Source organism: Haplochromis burtoni, unplaced genomic scaffold (assembly GCF_018398535.1).
Source record: "Haplochromis burtoni strain Fernald_Lab_line unplaced genomic scaffold, NCSU_Asbu1 Contig_33, whole genome shotgun sequence".
NCBI classification, from domain to species: Eukaryota; Metazoa; Chordata; class Actinopteri; order Cichliformes; family Cichlidae; genus Haplochromis; species Haplochromis burtoni.
The window spans coordinates 1,445,851-1,471,869 of record NW_024582394.1 but is presented as its reverse complement, the minus strand read 5'-3'; the positions used below and the strand labels follow the sequence as shown (position 1 = coordinate 1,471,869).

General features: G+C 38.1%; 3 protein-coding genes across 11 annotated transcripts in view; 1 reads left to right on the top strand and 2 right to left on the bottom strand.

Moving 5' to 3' along the window:
- The first annotated feature begins 124 nt into the window (after window positions 1-124).
- Window positions 125-10,390, top strand: ctso (cathepsin O). Its single transcript, XM_042219465.1, has 8 exons — window positions 125-454; window positions 1,203-1,308; window positions 1,479-1,603; window positions 4,124-4,291; window positions 6,120-6,241; window positions 9,032-9,195; window positions 10,055-10,147; window positions 10,276-10,390. The coding sequence occupies exons 1-8, from the start codon at window positions 161-163 to the stop codon at window positions 10,308-10,310; spliced, it is 1,107 nt and encodes a 368-aa protein (XP_042075399.1). The 5' UTR covers window positions 125-160; the 3' UTR covers window positions 10,311-10,390.
- Window positions 10,391-10,487: 97 nt separating this feature from the next.
- On the bottom strand, window positions 10,488-15,877 carry tdo2a (tryptophan 2,3-dioxygenase a). Its single transcript, XM_005919418.2, has 12 exons — window positions 15,775-15,877; window positions 15,526-15,631; window positions 15,348-15,438; window positions 14,862-14,932; window positions 14,263-14,390; window positions 13,981-14,167; window positions 13,537-13,644; window positions 13,308-13,419; window positions 13,059-13,116; window positions 12,452-12,531; window positions 12,069-12,159; window positions 10,488-11,776 (listed from the first exon to the last, which is right to left on the bottom strand). The coding sequence occupies exons 1-12, from the start codon at window positions 15,807-15,809 to the stop codon at window positions 11,623-11,625; spliced, it is 1,221 nt and encodes a 406-aa protein (XP_005919480.1). The 5' UTR covers window positions 15,810-15,877; the 3' UTR covers window positions 10,488-11,622.
- A 6,014-nt stretch (window positions 15,878-21,891) lies between these two features.
- Window positions 21,892-26,019, bottom strand: part of si:dkey-237h12.3 (teneurin-3) — a 132,780-nt gene continuing 128,652 nt past the window's right edge. For all 9 annotated transcript variants that reach the window (XM_042219461.1, XM_005919412.3, XM_005919414.3 and 6 more), the window contains 3 exons: window positions 24,243-25,854; window positions 23,381-23,511; window positions 21,892-22,802 (listed from right to left, as the gene is read on the bottom strand). In XM_042219461.1, the coding sequence (XP_042075395.1) occupies window positions 22,050-22,802; window positions 23,381-23,511; window positions 24,243-25,854 (2,496 nt within the window). In that variant the 3' untranslated portion in view covers window positions 21,892-22,049. The remainder of the gene's footprint in view (window positions 22,803-23,380; window positions 23,512-24,242; window positions 25,855-26,019) is intronic.

Genomic DNA, 26,019 nt, shown 5'->3' with positions numbered 1-26,019 from the left:
CACACACACACACACACACACACACACACACACACACCTAAAATACTTTATGTGCGTTTTAAATAGTTTACATTTTTTGCATGCAAATTTTTTTATCAACCAGCGCTCGTCGTAGTAAACTTTCTTTCGTTTCCAAGGGAACGCCTCTTGATTACAACGCATGCGCGACAAATCTTCACCCTTTTCCGCGAACATCAAAACGCTTGCGCTTCCCTGTGTGGATGTTTCTCAGCTGACATTTGTTCGTCAAATGAGGGCTTGTCAGGTGTTCATACCCGCTGTGGTCGCTCTCGGATTAATTGTCTCTCCTGTGTTTTGCCAAAATGTGAACTCAAGTGAAATTGGGACTCAGTTAAACGGCTCTGCCGCTGATTTCGGGGCATACAGAAAGCAGTTTCACCGCACGTATAATGTAAGCAGCGAGGAATTTAGTCGCCGTCATCTCAGTTTTCAGGTATGTAAAGTGAGGGAGGCGTAGAAGAATTCTTAAGTGTCACACTTAGCAAGTGTGAAGTGCTCAGACGGAAAACTGAAAACAAACTGGGGGAGTACTTCTTGTTAGACCACGCCCACTCACGTAGAAGAAGGAAATACGGAAAATTATTTTGGAAAATTTTGTTGAGTGTTACATTAAATATAGATATAAATATAAAAAGCATACAAATACTGGCATAAACTGAGATTAAGTGAAAATTGTACTACAACATTGGAACAATAGTTAACACTGGTGTTCCGAGTAACATGAGGGAGGTGAACATAAAGTTGCAGCTTAATAGCTGAAGTCGTATGAAATAAAAGCAGCTGTGCGATCAAGAACATTGAATTTAGTCTTTCACTCTTACTGCTTCCTTATTTCCCAACTGGTCGCCACAGTTTTATACTGTGTATATTGATATGATTAGCAACATATCTTTTATAAGCTGCTTAATATGTTTTAACATCTGTCAGCATAACATGCTTAGAGGTTTTTTTTGGCTTTTATATTAACAATTGTGTGTTTTCTTAGTCAGAGTTGGATAAGAAAAGTTTTGAGAGGTTTCAAATACATAAATGTAGATTATTTTCATTACCCTTTCTATCAAAAGTATTGAACATCTACATGAACAACTTATTTTAAAGACCAGAGTTTACTGTTATGTTTTTCTGTCCTTTTCCCCCCTCCCATTTAATATCATTGTACCGTTTCATTTGTGTAATTGCAGAGAGCTACAATACGGCACACCTATCTGAACTCATTTTCCACAGAAACACAGTCTGCCAAGTATGGCATCAACCAATTCTCTGACCTTTCACAGGAGGAATTCAGAGGTAGGTTGATATTTTGACATAGAGGTATGTTTAGTGAATCCTTTGGACATTTTATTAATTTATATTTCTGTCCTGCCTTTTGTTAAACTAGGCTGAGTCTGCAGAATCATAGTTTACACTTGTGTTTGTATAAAAAAAGAATGACTTTGAACTGTATCTTTTATCCACAGATCTGTACCTGGGAGCAGTCTATGAGAGAGCTCCTCTCTTCTCTGGACTGAGTGTAAAGGAGCTCCCAGACAAATTTGACTGGAGGGACAAGGCAGCCGTGGCACCAGTCCAGGACCAGCAAGCAGTAAGTTTTACACATGATACTGTAGGTATACTGTACATGTGGGAGGTTAGCTGGAGATGCTTTAGATGCAGAGACATAATTGGACATATAAAGTCATGCCTTTTCATTATTTATGAATAAAGCAATCAATCAACAAACAGGTACAGAATACCAAATACTACACAGGCTTTGATAATGAATGCAAGTCTTCACCAGTAACACAGTCAAAATTATGATGTAGATACTTGTCAGGTGATTCTTTGCTTTTCACTTTTAAGTAGGTGAAAATTTATGATGCCCTGTGCAAGAGATTTCAGTGCTTCAGTTTTAAGGGTGAATATACATTTAACACTTTTTAAACATTTTTTATTGTAATTTATTATTTTTTTCCCCACCAAAGTGAAAAAAGATGTGAAAATTGTAAAATAAAAGCAATTTTAAGTGGTTTTAGTTGATCATAAGCACCTTGAGGCAACTGTTGTTGTGATTTGATGCTATATAAATAAAATCGAATTGAATTGAATTTAAAAGCATCTAATTGAAAATAACACAGAGAAGACAAAACGTATCAAATGTTGACATGAGAATGTGTGGCTGGTATTGTAAGTGTAAGAATAACATTTCTTAACAGAAAAAGAATGTAGGGATTTCATCATATACATCTATGTGAGGGACAACTGAGATTTTGTACTGAAGATCATTGCATGGGCTCAGAGAGGACTCTGAAAATCGTCGTCACTGAACCCAGTGTATCCCTTCATCAACAGATTCAAGTTAAAAATTATTTTTCATCTATAGAGAAAGCGTATGTAAACAAGACCCAGAAACTCTTTTGCCATCTCTCGGCACCAAACTCTTTCCCGTGTTCTGGACAATCAAAATTTGAAACTCTTTTTAGTAATCTCGAATGCCTAATCATCCAAGCTGAAATGTGGTAGCTTTGAAATATAGAATATTTAAGAATTTATGCAGACATTTTTTTTCATTTAAAAAAAGTCTAACATTCTTGTTGTCACATGTCTCAAAGTGAGAATTAAGGTGAGTGGAAAGAGACTTTTTTTTCCCAGATGAGTACATTGGGAACGCTCTTCAAATGTGAAGCATTTAATATGAAGTACCAGAGAGGAAAAGGCATATTTGACTCAAAGGCGACCTCGGTAATGGTAGTGGAAGAGCAAAGGAGCAATGACAAACTAAACCTCTGGAGCTGTTGCTCAGGGAGCAGAATGGACCTGGGGGTACAGAAGGGAGAGGGTTAGTGAGACTGAGTTGTTGCTTGTCCCTGCTGAAGATACACTTTTTGCTCTTTTTGTCCTTTATCTCTTTACTCAGTCAATTTGCCATAGGGGATGATGATATTGCTGTAAAACTGTTGTCCTAAGGGAGAGACATAACCGGTTCAGCTGAATGCCATCATGATCATATATTTTACTTTGCTCTATTCAGGTAAAGTTTCGCACTCCAGGGAGATGCACTAAATGACCACTCTCACCTACCACTCTCCTCTGCTGCGGTTTTACCGGTCAGATTTTTTTTTTCTCTAGCTCTGCCTGTGGACCTGCTGAGTTTTTATAGTACATAGATGGTGAGACAGAATATAAACTGCTGTAGGATGCACACAGACCCGATATATCAAACCACTCACATCTTGTTAATGCTTCTTGATCCATTTTTTTTTTTACCTTTCTTGATTCCATGTTTGTGTCTTGAGAACATTTGATCACTTTAAAAGCAGATGGCCCTAATATTGTGTATACTCAGCACATACTTATGTTGAGACCAGGCAATATTGACTGATTTTGCTTTCAGCATTGATTTTAAGCCGTGAAACCATATTGAGCAGCAAAAATTGGATTTTAACAGAGAGCTCAGTTTTTCATTACATCTATGGGAATACATTTATGCCAAGTAAGTGAACTGAGCATGCAATATTAGGATGCCGTTTGGAGAATAATATTTGCTCGTGCAAATATTAAGCAAAAAAACAAAACACACAGAAGAATCCCTCACATGATGAACTAGTGTATGTACCAGCAAAAAAGCAATACTTGTTTCAGGAAAGCATTTTTTAATCTATATCAGATATAAAATATGAGAAATTATTTTGCAGTCTGAATACAATAAATAAGCCATAGACATAAAACCTTAAATTAAGACCTTTAACTGAAGCAGATATTCACATTTTTCTGAAGCGTGTGCATACCTGTGGTTTTTCTGTCAGTAGATGGCAGCAGAAAACAATCGGTCACAGTCACATTATCACGTACCGCGTAGAGCATTTAGAAACTGAAGATACTTGATTAAACCGTCTAAAATCTTGTGTCAGTCTTATAACACTGGCAGAGGCCTTTTTAGATGATTATTATAGTAGGATTATATAGACAGATATGCATAGGTAGTTCATTTCCAGAAATAAATAAGAAATAGCTCCTTAGGATGGTACAGTGTGAATAGATTCTAGGTCAGGAGCTGGATCTAAATAATGCTTGCGAGATTTTTTCTTTTCTCTTTTGTCTCATTTCTGTAATTTTACCTTCACAGTGTGGGAGCTGTTGGGCTTTTAGTGTGGTTGGTGCCATACAGTCTGTCCATGCCATAGGAGGCTCACAGCTGGAGCAGCTCAGTGTGCAGCAGGTTGTTGACTGCTCCTACCAAAACGCAGGCTGTAATGGAGGCTCCACAACTCGGGCTCTGAACTGGTTAAAACAGGTATGCTGATAGTCACACAACGTTAACAGATTTTTAGGTCTTAAAAAAGATGCTTCCAGAATCTTAGCTTATAATACCTGAAATGACCAAGGTTGCAATTAACATTTCTGTATCACTAAGGCAACAGGAGAAATTGAAAATATGGTACTGTCTAAAAGTCTGAGGCCACCTCTCATTTTTCTGTTCTTTGCTTCCAAGGTGCCAAACTTTCTAATATTTTGTAAGTGTCTTGAACAGTAATTCAACAATACTTTGTTCCTGTTTCCTGTTTAGTTGAATATATGTAAAATGCCAATGATAAGTTTTACAGGCATACAATATATTTTTGCACCAAGGTGATGTATAAAGAAAATTTAGCCAAAAACCAAAAAAGTGAGGAAACTGGACATGTGGAGTACAAAAGAAGAAATGACAGTCCTTAAAAAATCTATCTACAGCAAATGAACATTATCTGAAAGTCATGTCCTTAAATGGGTAAAAATCGAGCAAAAAGCTGACAGAGGACCTGAGAGATGCACCTGCCCTTCAGATGATCCTTCTGCTGTTCACTGAAGCCTCATGAGAAATGTTCTCAGTGGATAGGTGGCTGTCAAGAAGCCATTTTTAAGAAAGGAAGAGAGTGAGATGGTAAGATGGTCTCTCCAAAGATCCTCAGGATCTTCTATACAGGCGCTGTGGAGAGCATCCTCACACAGAACATGACATCGTGGTTTGGGAACAGCTGTGTGATGGACCAAAAAGCTCTCCAGAGAGTGATCCGTACAGCAGAACGCTGCTGCAGGATTGCTCTCCCCCCGCTTCAGGACACCTACACCAGGAGATGCCGGACTAGAGCAGCGCAGATACTGACGGACCCGTCCCATCCTGGCAACAAACTGTTCCAATCTGGTAGAAGGTTCCGCATCATCCGGGCAAGGACAGAGAGACTCAAGAGGAGCTTCTATCCCCAAGCCATCCGTGCCCTAAACACACACACCCGCCCTCTCACATCATCTATAATTGACTGAGACAGGACTCTTCCAGACACTAAACCAAGGCACAATGTACATTTCAATTCCTTTAATTTTAAATATGTTTATATTGTCTATCCTGTAAAATAGTCAGATGTCTATTCATATTAATGTACAGAATTCACCTGCTTGCTGCTACTACTGCACATTCACCCAGTGTATATACTATATATATATATAATGTTCTTCCTCTACACCCCCTCCCCCAATTTTTTTGCACATGTCGAGGAGCGTGTCAGGCTACATTTCACTGTGTGTTATACTTGTATAACTATGCATGTGACAAATAAAGAACCTTGAACCTTGAGAAAAGACTGAAGTATGTCAGCTTAAACAAGAACTGAACTGAAAATCTGTGGCAACAGGTGGAGTGATGAATTCAGATGTGACATATTTGGTTTGGAGGAAGTGAGGAGAGGTACCACAGTGATTAGTAAAACATGGTGGAGGCTCTGTCGTGGTTTGGGGCTGCATTTCAGCCACTGGTGTTGGGGATCTTGTCAAAACACTATCAGTCAATGGACTGGCCTCCAGAGAGCCTCTGTCAAGCAGTCACCTTGACAGAGCATATATATATATACTATATTCCCATATATCCTTGCATGTTTCAGTAAATTGCTGCACCTGCTTCCCAATTTTCCTAGCAAAATTTAAGGAAATGAGTGGGTGGCTTAAAACCTTTGCACATCACTGTAGAATCACACGATTTAAAACTTTAGCATCTATAAAATCTGTGTAACATTGTTTAGACATACACATTAAGAAAAATGAAATAAAACAGACATGCTGTGTACTAATGTTCATTTTTTGCTTTGCAGACCAGAATGAAGTTGGTGAGTCAGTCTGAGTATCCCTATAAGGCCAAAACAGATATCTGCCATTTTTTCTCCCAGTCACATGGCGGTGTTGCCGTAAAGAACTTTACAACACATGACTTCAGGTGAGACTTTATTTTTTTATCAAGTTTTCTACAAGGAATAAAAGTTAAATATTAACTTCATAAATTTAAGGAGAATAACATGCAACTTTAATGTGGGTTTCATAAAGTACCAAGGACGGAGAAATGGGCGTGGGATTGGTTCTGTGCAATCACAGTGTTTACTCTGTCAACACAGACATTGATAGCTCACTAGCACAGAGGTTCTTAACTCCGGGTCAGTTCTTTTGGCCCAAAGGTGAATCTGATTGTTTTTACTTCAAATTGAACAGAACAGGGACTTTGCTTCGTGCATATGTAATGCCTTCTGTTGTTATTGTTATTTTGCCTTCTCAGTATAATACTTTCATAGCTAGGCTCTGAACCCACTGTTAGAGCAGATTTAACTGAGCATCCAAGTAACCTAAGATGATGTTTATTGTTTATTATTATTTATTTATGTGCAATCTTTTAAACAATAGTATACATTTTAATTTATTAACTGTTGTTTTCTTGATGTTTTTCTGCCAAACATGAATGAATTTGTTAAAAACATGGAGGGCAGCCATGTTTCTTCTAATATTTTTTATTACAGTATCAGTATGCAACCATGACCTTGAATGGTACAAACCTCATTTATCATATACTCCATATATTGGAAAAGAGTCTTGGTAGTGATAATTTACTGTGCTAACACACAGCAAATTATCACAACCACGACTAGTAAGAAACAGGAGTACTGTCTGCCTGGCAATAATTCTGCAAGTAGTAGCAACTCTCTTGGTGCAAAGTAAAAGAACTACAAATCACTTGTCAGGGAAATGGGGGGACAAGTGAGCTGAGATTTGCAGTACCATCAACTGGCCTTCAATACCATGGAGGCAGAGTGCCTCATCAACCTGTGCTTTGTAGGATACAGCCATGGGAAGCTGGAGAAAGGAGAGTTAAACTTGAGAATAGATTTGTACTGCTGCTGCAGGACCCTGGATCTCTGTGAGATGGCCTAGATAACCTCTTATCTTCACACAGCAGTTTAAGGACTTAAAGTAGTAATGGAAGTAAAAGACTACAGGGAGAAATAGCGACTAGACCTCAGACTCTGAATGTGGTTGATTTTGCTTCTTTAACTCAAGAGCGATTCAAAAATATACTGCTTTTCTAAACTCAGTAATCGGGTTGGACACCCAGCTATGAAAAATGTACACATGGACCAAATCCATTTTGGAAACAAATAAAACAATCAGCATTTTTGTAATGGGATTTTACCAACATGTTGTTCATTCTACTTTAATATGGAGGCATTTATCAGAGAAGTTCATAAACTCAACTGATTATTTCAACTACATGCACACTCCATGAAGTGCTTTAAAAAACAAACAACAACAAACATCTTTTTCACATTCATCTTTTTTAGTGGAGTTGAAATTTGTGTTAACGACTCAAAAGTAAAATAGTCAGCCACCCCAGCTGCTACCTGACAAAAGTTAAATACATGATGAATGCCATAGCCAGGAGATTCTCACTCTGTATACTGACGACCAAGGTTTGGAATTCACAAAGGTTTGCAGAAACTCAGTGATACTTCATTTCTATATCATAAATATTTCTTGTTTTCACCAAAGCCTGTCAGACAGCCTCGGGCCTCTCAGAGTCGCTGCTGCCAGAATTGTAACAAGAGGTTAGAATTTAAGGTGATATTCTTAAATCGGACACTTTCAAGTTCTGTTGCTGGTTTATAAATCACTTAGAATCAAACTAGGTTAGGCTGCCTTCTGCTAGTGTGCTGCATACAGATGGAAACAACTTCCTTCCTGATGATATATCATGCACGCCAATCTAGCCACTTTCAGATTTAACCCAAAAACTCACTTGTTCTCCCTTGTCTGTGATGGATTGTTTCTGTGTTTTATAGTTGTTGTTTTCAGGTCAGCTTCTAATAGCATAACTGCAATGTAGATTTATTCATAGCGGACTGTTATGTTCATATTTTATTTTCTTTGGATGCATTTTATTTCCTTTTGCATACTTACCTGTCATTCCGTGCTCTTATATTTATAGTTTATTGTGGCTCACTGTTTTTGAATGACAGTTTTGATGCTTCCCTTTGTCCGTGTAAAGCAGTTTAACTTCCCTCTGTTTGAAGTGTGCCATGTAAATAAAGCCACTTTGCCTTCCTAAACAGAACTTGAAAGTGAAGTGCTGATATTGAGATTTATTGCATATCAACACAATGTTACTTAAATTCCTCATGTTCTCTCATCCACAATTTACTGATCCAGTCTAAACATTGTCCTTAGACCTGTATGTGTCTTCTGAGGGGTCTCAACGTTAGGTCACGGAGTTTATCAAGCTGCTGGAATTGGATGTTTCTGCAGGGTGGAGACTTGGGGAGGTCACAGAGACGGCTAATCTCATGGTTAAACCAGATTTTTACTGCTGCAAAACACCATAAAGTTTTAACACAACCTCACCATAAACCCAAATGACTTTATTCTGACTTTCTTCGGTATAGATTTGGCACAAACAGGGGCTTCACCATATGTAGTAAGGCTGGCAGAGTACAGCGTGACATAACCCCAGCGGGAATCATCTTGTGGAAGGACAGAGAGTGTAACTGAAGAGGCCAGTTTTTGAGCAACAAACTGACGGGAGAAAATGCACCACATTTAGTAAAAATCAAACAAAACTGATGTACTGATAATTGAAGTTGATTAGCTAAATATTCTTGTACAACATTTAACTGCCTGACTTTACATTAGAGTAGTAACGTAATTATAAGAACACGTTGTGCTGTGTTTTGTTTTTTTTTCCTAGTGGTCAAGAGAAGGCAATGATGGGTCAGCTAGTACAATATGGCCCTTTGGTTGCTATTGTGGATGCTGTAAGCTGGCAAGATTACCTGGGAGGCATCATCCAATACCACTGCTCCAGCCAATGGTCCACCCATGCTATTCTGATTGTCGGCTATGACACTACCGGTAAATACTACCACATGTCACATTTAAGTGAGACAAAGTATTTTGAATAGTTTAAAAAATAAGACTTTATAATTTATTTGAGCTAACACAATTTTCGATTTTTAGAGGTTTGTAATCCACTGTGAAAGCAGTTTAAACCTGCATTTGATCAGAGTTTTTAGCTTATTTCGAATCCTTAAAAATAAAATTTTTATTTCAAGAGAAATATGAGCCAGCAGGAGGAAAAAGTTTTACATGTCAGATCTGAAGCCTAAATAAAAATTAAAATGTTTTCATTTCTCAAGGTCCTAAGAACCAAAGTTCCTTATTTCATCTCAACTCTTTTACAACTCCTGCTTGTCTAGTTGCAAGCAATTTACGAGATTAAAGCAGAGTTTGAGTTTTCTTTTTAAAATTGCCTTATTTACAGTGTATCATTAAGTATTTTGCTATTTCACCTTGTACCCTAATGCCCTGTTCTCTTAGCATGCAGTGATCAAAGGTTAGCTGAAAGTGTAATCATTAACAATTTGTATACTCATGTTGACGTGATGTACCAGATGTTCTGTTTAGTTCGATGCTTATCTACTTCTTTTGAGATCCAGAAAGTGGACACTTATGAATATTAGAGGCTAAACACTAGTTTGGTTACAGCTGTGTGGTAGCAGCTATCTCATACTTTATTTATGGGCATAGTTTAGACAAAAATACTTTACATTTATTAACATCAATTATTTCAAACACTTCTGTTTTCTAGGTATTACGCAAGCATTGGAGTGATTATGTAACAGTCTAATATGGGTGCAGCACACATACTAAACACAAGTAGATGTTTTTTACCTAGTAAATAATTCAGTCTTAAATGCATGTTGTCTTTCAGGGGACATTCCGTACTGGATTGTGCAGAACTCCTGGGGAACAAGATGGGGAAATGAGGGCTATGTTTATATAAAAATAGGTGGTAACGTTTGTGGTGAGTTTGACCTTTGATCTTGACATTTTATGTTTATATGATCTTTCAGCTTAAGATGGGTGCACTGAAGTGTCCAGAATCCCCTTGGGGAATAACAGTATTTCTCTATTTTCTTTTTCTTTTTGCAGGCATTGCAGATTCAGTGGCACCTGTTTTTCTTTGACGTGTGTGTGTGTGTGTGTGTGTGTGTGTGTGTGTGTGTGTGTGTGTGTGTGTGTGTGTTTACCAGTGCCAAAATTCAAATCATTCATCTGTTTGCTTTCGAGTACCACTTTAAAATAAAATAAAATACTTTTATAAAATACTTTATTAATAAAGTACCAAATAAAATACTTCATACTGTTGGCAAGTGTTGAATTTTAATAGAACAATAAAACACATCACTGCAAAAATACAATAACATGAATTGTTCCATCATATAAAACACATCTTATTAAATACATACAGATATATGTCATAGGTTATGAGTCATACGTTTGGCTATAAAGATATTTCATTAATCAGTGCATAAATACATGACAAAATTAATTTAAAACTTTACAAAAACAACAACAACATTATGTACAATTTTATGGTTCATATTTATTCTGTGCAAATGGTTTTGTTTTAGACGTTGATGTGTTTGGTTCATTGGTTCATCATTTGCTGTACACCTTTATGCACTCAAGACACATCTGAGTAGTCTGAAATGGCTCCCTCCATGACACCATCACTGTGCTGAGATGAAAGATGATCCATTTTTGTAAAAACTCATCATCGCCACCAGCGTTGTCCTTGCACTCACAGTTTGATCACTGCTCTCACTGATCTGTTTGCTTTCAGGTCAATCTCAGCCAATTTACATAAATTTATTGAGGAAACATCTGAGCACCTCTTATCAAGGAGCCATCTGCAGTACTTTGTGGCTCACTGTCAAGATTAAAGTAAAATAGTCTTAATTTGGCTGTTTAAATATTTGATTTATTATCTGTCAGACATTGCATCATAAGCCTGCAGCATAATTTATCTTGATTTTCTCTTGTTTGCTAAGCATTAATATGTACAAACGTAGTTACTTTGTTACGTTTACTGTTTTTGTGCATTTATGTGTGATGCCATGTAAAGACATCACGCCTTCAAATCAACCCGTCTGCGTTATTCTTCACTCCAACATCCAGTTCACCTAATGTCAAATTAAAATACCACATGACCTCGAATTTCATCTCACCTAGATTTGAAATCCTTCTTAATAATATATAGTGTTTGATAAAACTGGCCATATGTTGAATTGCCTCCATTCATGAAAACACATGCACTTCATATTTCAGTGTATGAGTTCTTTAAAGGTACACTGACAAGATGCCATGCATTGTTTCTCATGAACATCAACAAAATGTATTTCTTTGACCTGATTTTCACCTCTCATTGAACTAAATAATCCGCTGCTGGGAGATCTGTTTAAGTGAAAAGGCCTGGACAGACGAGTGAGATGCACTCTAATCCGAGTCGTCACTGCTGCAGTAGGAGCTGTCGCAGCACTCAGCCGTGTACAAAAAAGTGTGAATGTTGGGATTCAGCTTGGGTACCCAGTGGCGAGGCACCAGGAATGTTGCCAGGTTGAAAAGGTCCACAAAAACTTTGTATCGGTCACTAATTAAAAAGATCAAATATAGAATGATTTATTTAGTATGTGCTGAATTTCGTCTTCTGAGAAGCAAAAAATAAACTGTGGTTCACATTTTATTTTACTCTTGTGTTGTTTCTTTGAACTTTAAATATATTGTCACTGTGCATTACAGAAGGAACTGCTACATGACAAGTTAATTAAGATAAGCAGAGTAGCACTGTGCTGTCTTTATCTAAATTAACTCTGAAGTGTTTTGGATACTTGCTGTGTGAAAATAAATGTCTAATCATAACATTATTTTACATCATACAATACCTGACAGTTGATCTTAGATAGTGGTAGCCAGACGACCCCCCTGTGCCAGCTTTGCTGCCAATCATCCGGTGAACCATGCACACATGATTGTCTACAAAAAAGTAGGGGAGAAAACATCCAGGAATAGCCATTGTTATTTTGTCCATTGGCGATAGGTTGTATTGATCAGCGGGCATGGAGGATGTTATAAGGTTCTTCTGCCTCTTGGGTTCAAATCTAACTTTAAAGTTTAGTAACTTTGTAGGCGTCTTTGTTAGTCCAGTTCTGCCCTTGGGCAAAAAATAAAAACAACGCACTGTAGAAAACAAATATACTTTCCTTTCCCCTCAAACTTTCTTACTCTGTTTACACGTAGCAAGCAATGGTGATGCCTCGGCACTTACATCTCCATTTCGTCATGAGGGTGTCGATATCCATGAGGGATGTGAGCAGCTGGAAGGGAACCTGGAACCTTGGCTCCTCCCTTAAAGGTAAAAAAAAGAAGATTTTATGTTTCACAGATTATAATGTAAAAAAACCAAACTATTTTCTCTACATATCAGCTATAACATGAGCACAACTATCACCTGTTCACTACCACCAGTAAGTTACCGTATTAAATTTTGCATCTGTTATCACCTTCCACTAACTTCAGTTACCTCTGTTGACTTTTGCATAGACTCAGTAAATCTCAAGTGACAATGTGTCCTTACCGCAACCATTTGAAAGAAAAAAAAAAGCCGGTTACCACACCTTTTAATAAAGCTTACATTTTCAGGCAGGTTTCACAAAGGGGCTTGTGATATGGAAAATTTATGTGGGAAGAACAAATGAGTACCCTTGCCTCAGGGACTAGCACTGAGGCGTTCTTGTGCAAGACTTTCCACTGAAGCTGTTTGCAGCCTCCAGGTGTTAACAACTTAAAACTATGAATAGGAAGCAAATATAACATACAGTGTCACCACTAGACCATTAAAGGTGAGGAAACCTTCTAAAACAAACTAAACATACCTGTAGAAGTATATCATCAGAGCACCTTGCAGAGCCTTGTAAGAGAGTCTCCTCTCACCTTGTTAACGAAAGGGAACATTTTTATTTTCAAGGTAACAAGAAATGTTGGTGTTTACATCCTTTTGTAAACTAGAGTTTCAATTTTAAAGTCCACACCTTGCACAAGATAAGCTTCACTTTGTGTTAAATAGAGGCTGTAAATAAACATGATAAAGCCTCGGTGATTATGGCATCTGATTAAACACTTACCCTTGCTGACAAGGTGATCGTGGCGCTTTTCGTCAAACAGAGATGTGAAAAGCTCCCTCTGTTTGACCATCTCTGCCATCAGTTCCTCTTTCTCTTCAGAATCAGGCATTTTCTTTAAAAGAAAATATGGGAGGAAAAAAACAGCCGTGTCAGTCATCGGTGTACTCCAGGGACAGCAAAAAAAGAAAAAGAAAAAAAGTTTGTTCTGAAAGCTGGAGCCATCTCTTACCTCAATTTTCTCCTTCTCCTGATTTAACCCATCAAGTATATTGATTTCCAGCCTTTGCCAGAAATTGAAGCCATCCACCTCCAATCCAGGAGTTCTCTCCAGCCACTCCTGAAAGAACAGCCCAGGGTTTATACTCACATGTATGCTCTAGCACAGGGGTGAGCAATTAATTTCGCCAAAGGGTCACATGAGAAATTGGGACTGTCGTAGAAGGCTACACCATGGAGCTTATAGAGAGACAAAATTAATATTGAGCAGAAATGGGTTCCGTTTATTGGTTTGGCCCTTTACAAAAGTCCCAGTTTGTCATGTGGCACCTTGGCAAAATTAATTGCCCACCAGTCCTCCAACAGGACAAAGAACAACAAATTCATGTGTTTTAATTACTTACTAACTAAATCAAAAATGGTAGCCCTTCCACATGTATGTGGCTGTAAAACATACCTCAACTAACTTTAAAAGTGTTGGTTCCTGCTCAGTGGAGAGCAGCATCTCACTGTCATGACCTTTAAAGTTGTCCCTGTAATGGCGTCTGTTGTATGGAACCCTCAGGTTGTCTGGAACTCCAATTTTGTTCTCCAAGAGCCGAAACTGGAGGCTTTGGAAGCCAGAGGCTGGAGACAGGTATTCCCTGTATACACAAATAAGCATGCATGTACACAGTTAAGCCAGAGTGCAACGTTGTGGAGGAGTGCATGTTATATTGCTTTTTGGAGAGGAGTTTACCTAAAGTCAAAAAAGTCCAAGGCTGTCATTGTTTCCAAAACCGCAAACTGGTCAACCAACAGTCTGAAGATCATCACAACCCTGTGGATGCGAGTGTTGACTTTGAGCATGTTACGTTCGTCTCGGACCTTCAGAGGAAGAGCAAATGTTAGGGGAATTATTGCTGATCATGTTTAAGCTTGTAGGTCAGGAAACAGTCTAATTAAATAACTAGTTCTTTTTGTATTTCCAACAATATTTTTTACAAGTATAACATATAATGTATATTTCTACCTAAGCAAGATGTTAAATTACAACTGCTGTTCTGCTATTAGTCTGTAAATACCTGATCACAAAATTTAGTATGACTAGTGAATGTAATTTTTTAAACAGAGGCACTGAGTGATTGTGACAGCGTTCTCCACTGATGGTTTTCTTTAAAATGCATTTTAAATCCTTCATCTTATTGACTTCATTTTTCTTATCAGCACTCAATCTTTAACATTTGCAGTGTGCATCTAAAAATAGTAGCAGCAGTGCAAGATACATTTCATTTTTCTCTGTTTTAATTATGAATTTACAATTGCTTAACCTTCTGTTACCACAGAAATATAACTTACATGACCGCTGATGAAGATCTCTCGCACAGAGTCCAGTTCAAACAAAATCTGTTTGAACCAAAGTTCATAGGCTAAAATAATAATAAAAAAAAAGATCTTTAAGCGTCATTAATATATATAAGTATTTTATTTTGAGGTAAGGACAAAGGTCAGTAAGCAGTCAAGGCTTTTACATTTTTCTATTCACTGGTGGAGAAAGAGAGAAATGAAGGAAAAAAAGGTTGAACTATTTCTATTAGTGTGCAGCGGCTTCTCACACTAAGTGGATGCAACCAAAAACCTCCATATCCTTCACTATAGGGGTGAAAGAGTCTCCCTTTAATTTAAAATTGATTTTCATTTTTCACCTGTCTCTAACTGTCTGTAAACAAGGTGAATGATTTACAATCAAATCAACATTTAAGTAAAATTTATGACTGGATTCAATTTTGCTTTCTTGAGAAAATGAGAAAAAAATAATTTCAAACAAAATGAAGCTCAACTTACCTTGATGGGTGACAATGAAGAGGTGCTCATCATGGATCTTATTGGCTTTTAGTTCACTTTGCAGAACCTGAGCTGTGAGTATTTTGTCGAGCTGAGGGTTGGAAAGAGAGAAATCAATTGATTTAAAAACTTTCATTGAACAACAAATGCAAATTTCAGTACAAATATAGATTTGTACCTGCAGGTAGTCTCCATAGATAATTCCTCCTCTACTGGCCTTGTTGACCCCTGCCTGGGAGTCATCCTCATCTTCTTCAGTATTGGGAGGTTTATTTTTGAATAACCTGCAGTACAAAGAGAACACCTCTGGTTACTTGTTTTCCCATCAACAGGATTAGAAATGTAGCTAACATGTTTCTATTTCATGTATGTGAAAAAAGGGGATAAAAATCCAAGAGTGTAAGTGTGATTAAAAATATGAACGCACAAATGCTTCTTCTCAAAGTACGGACATCCACTCATGACTTATTCAAATCGGTGGCAGCAAAGATGTATCCTTGTTCATCGACTAATATTTACTAAAAGAGTTTTCAACACAATCCGAGTTTTTAAAGACTTATCTTGTCCAATCAGTCACAAGTATACAGTTACCATCCGGCCCGCCTCTATTTTTCCCTTGGAGCTGCTGTTTATCTTTACTCAGGACTGACGTCTGGACTTTGTTTGACCTGCTAAAAGAAGGGTCACACAGACCAAAAATAATAAAATAAGGGCATATTATTATTCTGCATTTACGAAGCTATCAGGAATATCGAATGACCTCCACATTATAAGGTTTTGAATTTGCAATGCATTGCTTGAGGGTTTTGATTTAGACGTGGCTGTCTTAGTCACTGGGCTTCAGTGTTTACACTCAGGGATACTCTGTTTATACTCTATGAAAAAACTGAACTTATAAAGATAAGATGGACAACACCTGTCCTTGCTGTGAAGACAAATATGGGCTTCATCTGTTTTTGCTTCTGAAATGTTATGGGGACTCTGTAGATGCAGCCCAAAGAAGGAAGAGAAATACTGCTTTTAGTATTTGGTGGTTTTAGCTGTAACAGGTTTAACCACTGATTAAAAATCTAGGAGTGATTTTGCTTTAATTTAAAAATGGAAATCTCATTTCAACCAAGTCCTTAAAACAATTTCTCTATCTTAGAAATATTAAAGTTACAGTTACACACACCCCCCCCCCCAGCTTTTAGTGCTGGTTCATACAGTTCATTTTTATTGGATTATTTGAACCCAGCAAAAAAAAGAAAAACAGGTAGTTCAGAAGTTGCTTTACCCAACTGCTTAAAACACTCACAATCTCATTGCTGCATCACAGACAGAGAATGTAAAGTGTATATATATATATAGTCTCCATTGTATTTTTTTTTCTGCATCATAAGATTGTTTTTTCTTGTTGTGAAATAATTTGTTTACAATGGTGTTATAGCAAGTGTTTTTATATTAGATTTTTCAGGACCTTCTGTATTAGTGTGGAAGTCACGAGAAATCCCTGATGACCGTCTGTATGTCATTGAACTCAGCTGTAAATATTTGCAATTTGGTTAATATTCTATTTATGTTGGTGGAGATTGGAAATGCGTGGTTTTAAAGTTACTGAGTGCACATGATGTTTCCTTATAGTACTCCTTTAAGTACTTTTCTAAGTATTTCTTCTTATAAATGAGGTTCAGCGATATACATACCTTGAAGAGACGGAGTGTTTTTGTCCACTGCTTGTTGGAAGCTGAAAATGTCATTCATGTCACACTGTAATAGCTGCCATGCACATGGGAAATATTTGTTGTTCTCACAATCCACATGGTCTGTGTAAAAATAGTTCTGTTGCTCCCCACTACCCGAGCCACATCACAACACACACACAGTGCTTTTGAACAACAGTGAACTCCGTTTCATCCGCGTGAAACTAAGAATCCACAGTCCACTCTCTCTAAATCGTCCCTGAGATCATTAGCTCTCTCTGTTTTTTTTTTTCCAACACTCTTTGCAGACTTACCAAGTAGTCCCATCAGCGTGCGCAACAGTTCTCAGAAGATCAGAGGAATGATAACAAGCAGCTATTTCTGAATTGGGACATGGTACAAGCCTAGCATTATAAGGCTTCACGCTGAGCAAGAAGAGCAGCAAGAACCCCAAAAATCCTTTGTTCTTGTTCTCATTTAGTTGGGATGAATGGGATGCTGGTGGAGAAACGGCTACAGTGGATGAGATGTTTGTGAAGACACGAGACCTATTACGGTACATTTGCAAGTCTCACAAATACGACATGTATTATGACATGCCTTACTGAGTCAGACTGAGACTGAGTTACTAATTAAAAAAGGCAGGGATAAATCATTTTCTTGTTCTCACTGCCATGTGAAATGAAAGTTAACCATCTCTATCCACCCCCTCTCTTCTCCCCGTCCTTTAACAGGTATAAAGTCCTGGAATAAATCAATGTCATCTTTGTCTTCAGCTCGGCCTTCATATATAAATCACTGGAGTCTTTATCCTCACAGTTAAACACAATCAGTGCATTTATAATTTAAATGTAGCAACAAATGTATTACAAAATGTAGCAAACAGATTAAGTAATAACTGTTCTTTTTGCTGTAGGCATCCTCTAAGTGGGAACTCCAGCAACACTTGAGGGAAGATGAACAACTTTAATAATAGACCAACGTTTCGGCTTGTGGCCTTCATCAGGGACCCTGATGAAGGCCACAAGCCGAAACGCGAATTCTTTTATCCTCTCCATGCACCTTGGAAGCAGGTGAAGTTGTGCCAGAAAATTCTTTTTGCTGCGGCATCCTCTAAGTGGCAAACATCATAAAGAAAATATTTATACACTCTAATATTATACCTTCTGTTTCTGTTGTTAGTTCAAACATTTTCCTTTAGAAAAATTGCACCTGTTTGATCCTTTTTTAAGTCGCTACTATTTAAGTTTAGTCAAATTTCCTGCATTTGGAAATCCTGCCAAAAACACTGTTACACATCAATCTTATTTTATCTCTACAGGTCCTGTTGATTTTTCATCAAACGGAAGCTCGACGAGTTGTCAGCTCAAAGTGAGTAAAAACAATAATGAAACTGCATTCGCTTGTGTGCTTGTTTGTTGGCAGAAGGGAAAAAACAGATCTTTTATGAGTCACGGACTACATGTTTAAATTTAACTTCCCCCTGGACATTTAAGAATTAAAATGTGCGTTGTCTCTGTCTGTTGATTATTAATGTGCTCATAATTATCTAATAAGCTCGGTTGATGAACATGATTGCACATATTTAACATCGCATCGACGTTCGCCGCTTTGTTACTGTAAATTCACCTTCGCTTTAAATTACTGCAGCTGTCTTTAGTCTCAGCTTTTTGTCAGATGATTTTATATGAATCTGAGGAGAGGAGATTTTTGTCAAAGCTTGCTTCAATTCCCTACATCTCTAGACTTGAATCAGAATTTATACTTGTAGATATTTCTTCAGTACTGTAACAGCTATTTTGATATAAAGTCCCCGAGCCACTTGAAAGTCAAAATCAACCACCTAAATAAATCAAGCCCGTTGACGTCAAACTGAAGTGTCATATGATCTTTGGTTTCATCTTCAGGTATCCAAGAGGGGGACATGTAGAGTGTGAAATCATTTCATGTTTGATGGTGTGATCTCATGCCGCTACCTCCATCTGAAAAAAAGAATTATGAAACATGCTTGATTTTTTTTCTCTGTTGCTCTGATGTGGTTATTGCACAATGCTTTTGGTTCTTTGATGTTCTTGCAAAGTTCTGCCATCTCTTTTATGTAAGCCTTTGAAGTAGAGCTAGTTGCACTGCATAGTGATATGCCGCACTGTTGCTCTGGCAGTGTGGTCACAGTGTGATACTGCAGCAGTACTGGCGTTCATTTTAATATTACTAGTTTAACTATTCCATTTGATGTCTCTTTAAATTAACCTGGAGTCTTTTCCCTCCCAACATCTGGCTTACTAATCGCTAGAATTTCAGAAATTATTTGAAGTTGGATCTCAAAGAAACAATATTTCTGATCCTTATGAAGGAACAGTAATAATTGCTGTTATAACAAGTGTGCTGCGATAAAGCAGGTCAGCCGGATGACTTTCTGAACTATGTGCTTTGTACCACTAGGGAGCATCAGAGGGCTTTTAAGAGAATGAAAGATTTGAATACTTCATATTTGGCATAGTCAAGTTTGCATTAGAATTCCGCTATTTTTTTTTTTTCAGCAGTGGTTTGAAATGCTTTGTATGGATATATCAAAACAAATGGGGATTCGTATAAGTTCACTATAATTTCAACGTGAAGGACAACAGACGATGGCTCACAGGGGAACTTTAATAAAACATTTCATTAAAAGTTGGCAGTGAATGGGTGTGATATACCCAAAGGGATTCTGATGAAAACTTTGAAGGCATGTATTTCAGATTTTGTGCTGAGAAACATTAAAAGAGATGCACCTTTGTTGGGCTGTGTGTCATAAAATATTTTAAATGGAGAAACAAAACCCCCAACAACATATAAAGAAACTGGGGGAAGCAGAGAAGCTGAGAGGAGGACAAAAACAACAGTGTAAAACAACTTTTGAGCAAAGAATATTCGGCTCCCGTTTGGTTTGAAATGCTGTTTGAAGTTTACCACGAAAAAGAAATCACTTTCATATGAAGGGGTTATTTTCAGACTTATACATTCCAACATCCAAACTCTTCTGCGCTTTGATGAAAAACACCGGAAAAGGTGATCACAGCCTAAATGTAATTTTGAGAAAATAAGCTTTTTATGTTCACACGCAAATTTATCCTTTGTGATAATGACGCTGACTGACTAGACTTTTAGTCAACTGTCTATACTTCAGCTTAATTAAACTTAAAATTTCTTCATCAATTTACATACTTCAGAATGCCTTCGAGCAGCTGACTTCAAAGTAATGCTTCATTTGTCTTCTAGGGCTTTGTAGCTCAGAAGATTTATTTTAAATCATTAATCTAATTTGAGAATTTAATGGGGTTTTGGCACTGCTTTTATTTTATTTTGGAATACTAGTGCTTTATGTATGTTGCTATTTGGGAATGCTTCTGAAGATCAATCAAAATCAGCATCCGATTAGTAGTAGTCTGATTATGTGTTGCAGTTTCATTTTCACCTATATCTGCACAGTGATTCTTGTAGATTCACATGTTTTTTGACATTTTTAACAATTAGAACTAAAACACTGTCAGACAAAAAAAGTCAATAACAAACTCGCCTTGATAAAGCTTGGCCCTAACACTGCTAATGAACACCCTTAATATCAAAAAAGTCTCACTTCAGAAATCTAAAAAACAACACACCCGAAAGAACCCCAATATCATTTTAATTAGTGCATTTAACATTCAAAAAAATGATACCTACCGAGAACATGGATGTGATCTATATTTGTATCCACTGTTGTTGTTTATGTGAGATGGGTTCATGAAATATTTGTGTTGATGAATTATTCATTGGACAGGAAAGCCAAGTCAAAAGGCATTATGCCCAATAAACATTAAATTTAGTGGAAGTAATAGTTGACTGCAAGTTATAGATACATCACCACTTCTAAATACTTGTCACCACATGCACAGGTTTCTGTTACTTACTTAAACAGAGCATTGTGAAGAAGCCCCAAATTAGCGGTATTTGAAAGAATGACAAAAATAAATAAATAATTAAATAAATATATATCTATATATATAGATATATAGATATATATATATAATTTTTTTTTTGAATCAATGTCTCACATAAAACTAAAAGAACGAAAATAAAAATCAGCTGGACTTTATTTATGTATAAACACAACATAAATTACTGTTAAGATGACTAGTACAGACATTTATTCAGTTTCTTAAAAAAATGCCATAAAACTCTTGCATAATTTACAAAATGTGGTGTCCCTGTGCTATCCAAGACAAAGCTGTGCTTTGTCCCACCGGGCAAAGTTCTTCATACCTTTGCTGTCCTTTTGTTGTTGTTGTTTTTTTTCTTTTTGTTGTTTTTTTCTCACAATGAATATCAGGTACCGCATTTAAACACGTTTCTTTTTTTTTTCTGTTTAAAATTATCTCAACAAGAATAAGACATTTTGATGTTTACAGTGCTAAATCTGGTATACATAGTGGTTGTTTGGTGAGAATATTTCTATAATCAGAAGTCTCTGATTTCAAAACAGAACAAAACAAATACTCAAGGACACTGCTTGCTCTGGGACTGCACCCACGAGCCTGGTACTTCTAGAGAAGTGCAGATATGCATAATGTAAACATTTCCTCTGCTCTTACAATAATTTGTTGACCCAACTTTCCTTGATGAAAACAACAAAAAAACCAAAAAACCCAAACACCTAAATTAGCTCACTGATTCCTTAAAGACACCACTATTCCTCTGTTTCAGAGTCCAGAAGGCTTGTGCTACAGAGGAACTGACCTGTAACTGCCATGTTAAGGCGTAGCGTAGTTGAACATTTACTCTGTAGTGTCCAGGTCACAATGCACAGCATTGTTTTTAACTACTTCTGTTTTTCTCCTCTTTTGTTTTTCTTTGTTCTTTTTTTTTTCTATTTTTATACAAAAACACAATAACACTCAGGGCACCCACCAGCAACTATTAATTAAAGTTGCTTTTCATTTCTGTCGACTGGAGAGTCTCCACCAAAACAAAGTCTCTTTGGCAGAAAGTACACCTGGTATTGTTACCTCTTCCCAATTTCACTTTGCCGGAGAAAGTGGATGTTATTAGTGCTGTCTGCTAGTTCTGGGTACTGCTCGATGGAAAGCACATAGTACCCATCATATCCCAAAACTTTGCCACTACTCAGAAGCTGCCTCTTCTCCCCTTCTGTCCAGGGGCGAACCCCTTCTTCACCGTCCCTCACTCGCTGCTGCTCTTTGGCCCATGCGCCTGCCAGGGCACGCTGACGTGCAAGCTCGATAACTCGCGCTTTCTCCTCATCCACTGTGGATCCGTAGCGGATATGGAAAGCCAGAGCACCAGCACGAATCTCCACATCTGCAAATCGCCGAGTTCGACTGTCCATGACTGTGGTGGACTGGGAAACAGTCACATTGACACCATTCTCAAGAGTCTTGTGTCCACTAGTGAGGTGTAACGCAGCAAGGTCAGCATCTGGAAGGCCTGGCTTGACAAAGTAGTGGGTGTCTCGCCCTTCTATGGTAAAGTGGAGGTCTTCTAGATAGAAAGCATTGTTGAGGATTGATGCAACCTTGATACAGTCCTCACTGGCCACGTTGAGTGTGTGAGTGTGGACACTGCCCTTGTAGATGGCAAACATAACAGCCCTTCCGATGGGAGACATTGCAGCTGAGAACCACAGCCAAGACTTTTCACCTCTCCGACCTCTATTGAGATGGACCTCTGGCAGCCGCTCGAATGACAAGAGAGAGTGTGCTTGTCTGGTTACTTCCTGCTGGACCCCAGAGATAGACTGTAGGAAAAGTGCAGTGAAACGTTAATGCCTGAACATGGCAGAACCTGACTCTCCAGGCCATTTAGAACCAGCTACTGCTCTGCTTCAGAGAGTTTTTCATCCCCATCCAAGATAATGGTGTTTTCAAGCTGTGTTCTCAAGCCAAAAGTAGATAAATCCCCCATGACAATTTTACTGCAACACTTTTTTGTGTTAAGGCCTTAGACCAAAGGAGCCAAGCATCAAAAAGTAGTTTTAACAGTAGCGACACCAGAATATTATTTAGAAAATTAGACAGCTTTAAAATATGTTCAGCTCGTAACTAAACTCAGACAGCACAAAGAAAACTTTTCCTTATTTTCTGTTTATTATTATGCAAATATGGCCCAATTAAAACAGATCTTCTGTGAAATGCAATGCAGTCCAATTAGGAAATGGCAGCTTCAAAATACAGAGGTAAAAGGAAAACAATGGGAGGAAAAAAAACTAACACCTTTTTTGTAATCTGGTCATCTGTAGAAGCAAAGGTTTTGTCTCAGTCGCTCTTCAGTTTATTTTGGGTTCAGTTTTTTCTGAGAGACATTAATTTTACCCACCGGCAGATCATCCCACAGCTGACTCTTCCTCAGTTCATACGATGGCATGCTCAAGTCAAACTTTGGGACTGGAAAACCAGGAATGGTGTTGTGAAGATGGAAACCAAAAGTTACTAGCCAGGTGTTAACATCTGAAAAAAGGAAATGAATTGAGGTTAAAATCTAAAGTTCTAACTATAGTTAAAGATTTGAAAATGAACTAGCTGCAAGAGTATGGCTGGTATAGTTTAAATGTGCTGACACAGTGACAGTGCGTGTGTGTGTGTCATGATGCCAAAATGTGGTCCTGGGGAAAAATATTCTAGAGGATATTTGTAACTCCCTGTGAGACTTATCATCAGCTGCGCCTTGAGGCAACTGTTGTGATTTGGCACTGTATAAATAAAATTGAATTGAAAATCGAATTGAATTGAATCTGGTTAAGAAATGTGATATTTTCCACAATTAATATGGTGAGATAGCATATTGGTGTCATGGCTGCTGTGATTCCATCTCAGACTGATCTTTAGCGAGAGCGAATTTCTTGAGTACTCACTTTAGTACATGTTTAACGCTAATTTGATGCTTTTGAAAACTGCATATTGAATAAATTAATAGCTTATATGAATATACATGCAATATTCAGATGTTAATAAAGCTAAATTGGATCATCAGATCAATGACAATCATCACAGCTGTTTAGCAGATTATGGATTAGATTTAAAATTAACTGGCAATTCAATGTTTTCAGGAAAAGCTGCCAAGTATTTGCTTTTTCTTGCTGCTTCTTGATAAACAGAAAAAAATGCTTGGCAGAAACATCAATCATGAAAATAAGATCAATTGTTGCAATAGCACGAGCAGCTTCCGGTGCACATCTTACCTGCAACGTATTCTTTAACTTCATGGACTTTGCTGATGGGGTTGTTATTTCTGAACATGTACAGATTAAAAGGGACTGGCTCTTTGCCAATTTTTTTCCAAGCAGAAACATCTGGAATGGTCCACCTTCCAGACATTATATCATAATCCTTCTCCCCAAAGTGCAACAGTTTAGTCAGAGGATCATAAAGGCCCCCGTGAAAGCCGAGCACAAGCTGGAAATCTGGGTTAGAGTCCAAGTAGACCTCACCATATGCTGTGTATAGAAGCTGTTTGACCAGGAGGCCGTTGCTTGTGAAGACAGCCAGAGGTGTGCCGGTGTTATCACAAGCAATATAGAACTCCTCTCCACTGCTGATCTCCATAGCAAATACGTGGCCTTGTAGGTCATAGTAGAGTGAGGTGATCTCTGAACTTGAGTGGTTGTATACGTGTGTTATTCGAGCCGGATAGCTCAGATCTGCATAAAAGTACTGCAGGTGCTGGCCCAGGCTGCTCTTTGTGGATACTCTTCGGCCAAGTCCATCATAACGATACTGAATTGTCCAGCCGCTGCTCTTGCTATAAACCCGTACCAAAAGGCCTTTAGAGTTGTACTCAAAGATTTCTGCTCCCCTCTGACGAAGAAAACCATCTTCATCCATTCTATACTGGATGTCTCCGAGCCGGGTGATGCGGTCTCGCAGGTCGTAACGCAGAGGTAAAAGTCTGGCACTGTTTCCTGCATTCAGCAGGTGCAGATTTCCATTAAGGTCATAAGTATAGCGCCACATCACTTTGTCGTTTAAGAATACAGTCTGGAGCTGGCCATCCACATCATACTCATAGCTGTACTTGGTGGTATTAGCAAAAGGACCAATCTTGATCTCTCGCTTGGTGACTCTGCCCACATCGTCATATTGGAAAGTAATCCAGTACATGAGTGACCGAAATATCTCATACTGGATTTCCTTGATGCGTCCATGTGCATCAAAGTGTTTGGTATATGTCATGACTGCAGTGGATATGATCTGATTTATATCATAGTAGATCACCCCAAACTTTCCAAACTGCTCAACCTTTCCTGAGATGTCATCAAACTGGTATAAGTCGATGGGAAGTGGCGTTTCGTTTATGACGCCTTGTACACTGGTGACACGCAGGCTGCTGTCATAAGTATAATCAAAGCGTGCATTGACCATGCCATCCTCACTGAAGCGGAAAATCTGCCGGTCGACCAGGGGACCCACTTGCCGGTAGCGAATAGAGCAGATGAAACCTTCATTTTGCAGGTTGACAGTCTTCAGCACACCTGCTGTTTCATCATAGGTGAAGCTGACCCTTGTGCTGTCATACAGGATCTCTGACAGTTTATTCTGCCTGCGGTACCTGTACAGGACTCTCCGGCCTGTGCCAAAGTGACCTATTCTCAGCAGGAGGCCATCTTCACTGTAGTCCACCGCTACTGAGGCATTGCTCTCTGGCGGGTGATAAAGGTTCCTGTAGTAACCCACTGAACGAATGGTCTGCATGGTGTAGCGGGCCACACTTGGCATGGTGACAGCAGATAGACGGTCGAGAGAGTCAAAATCGAATATATACTGTCGCTGGCTGTGAAGCAGGAGAACCATGGACTAAAAGGAAAAGAGAAAATAGGGAATATTTCCTTAAGTTGGATAATATTTCTGAAATGCAAGACATCCTGAGTGCAAGCAGGGTGTAGTTAGAGATATGAAGTATAGACTGAGTAGTATTACTGTTTTTAGTTGTACTGCCTATTGTCTAATTATTGAAAAAGG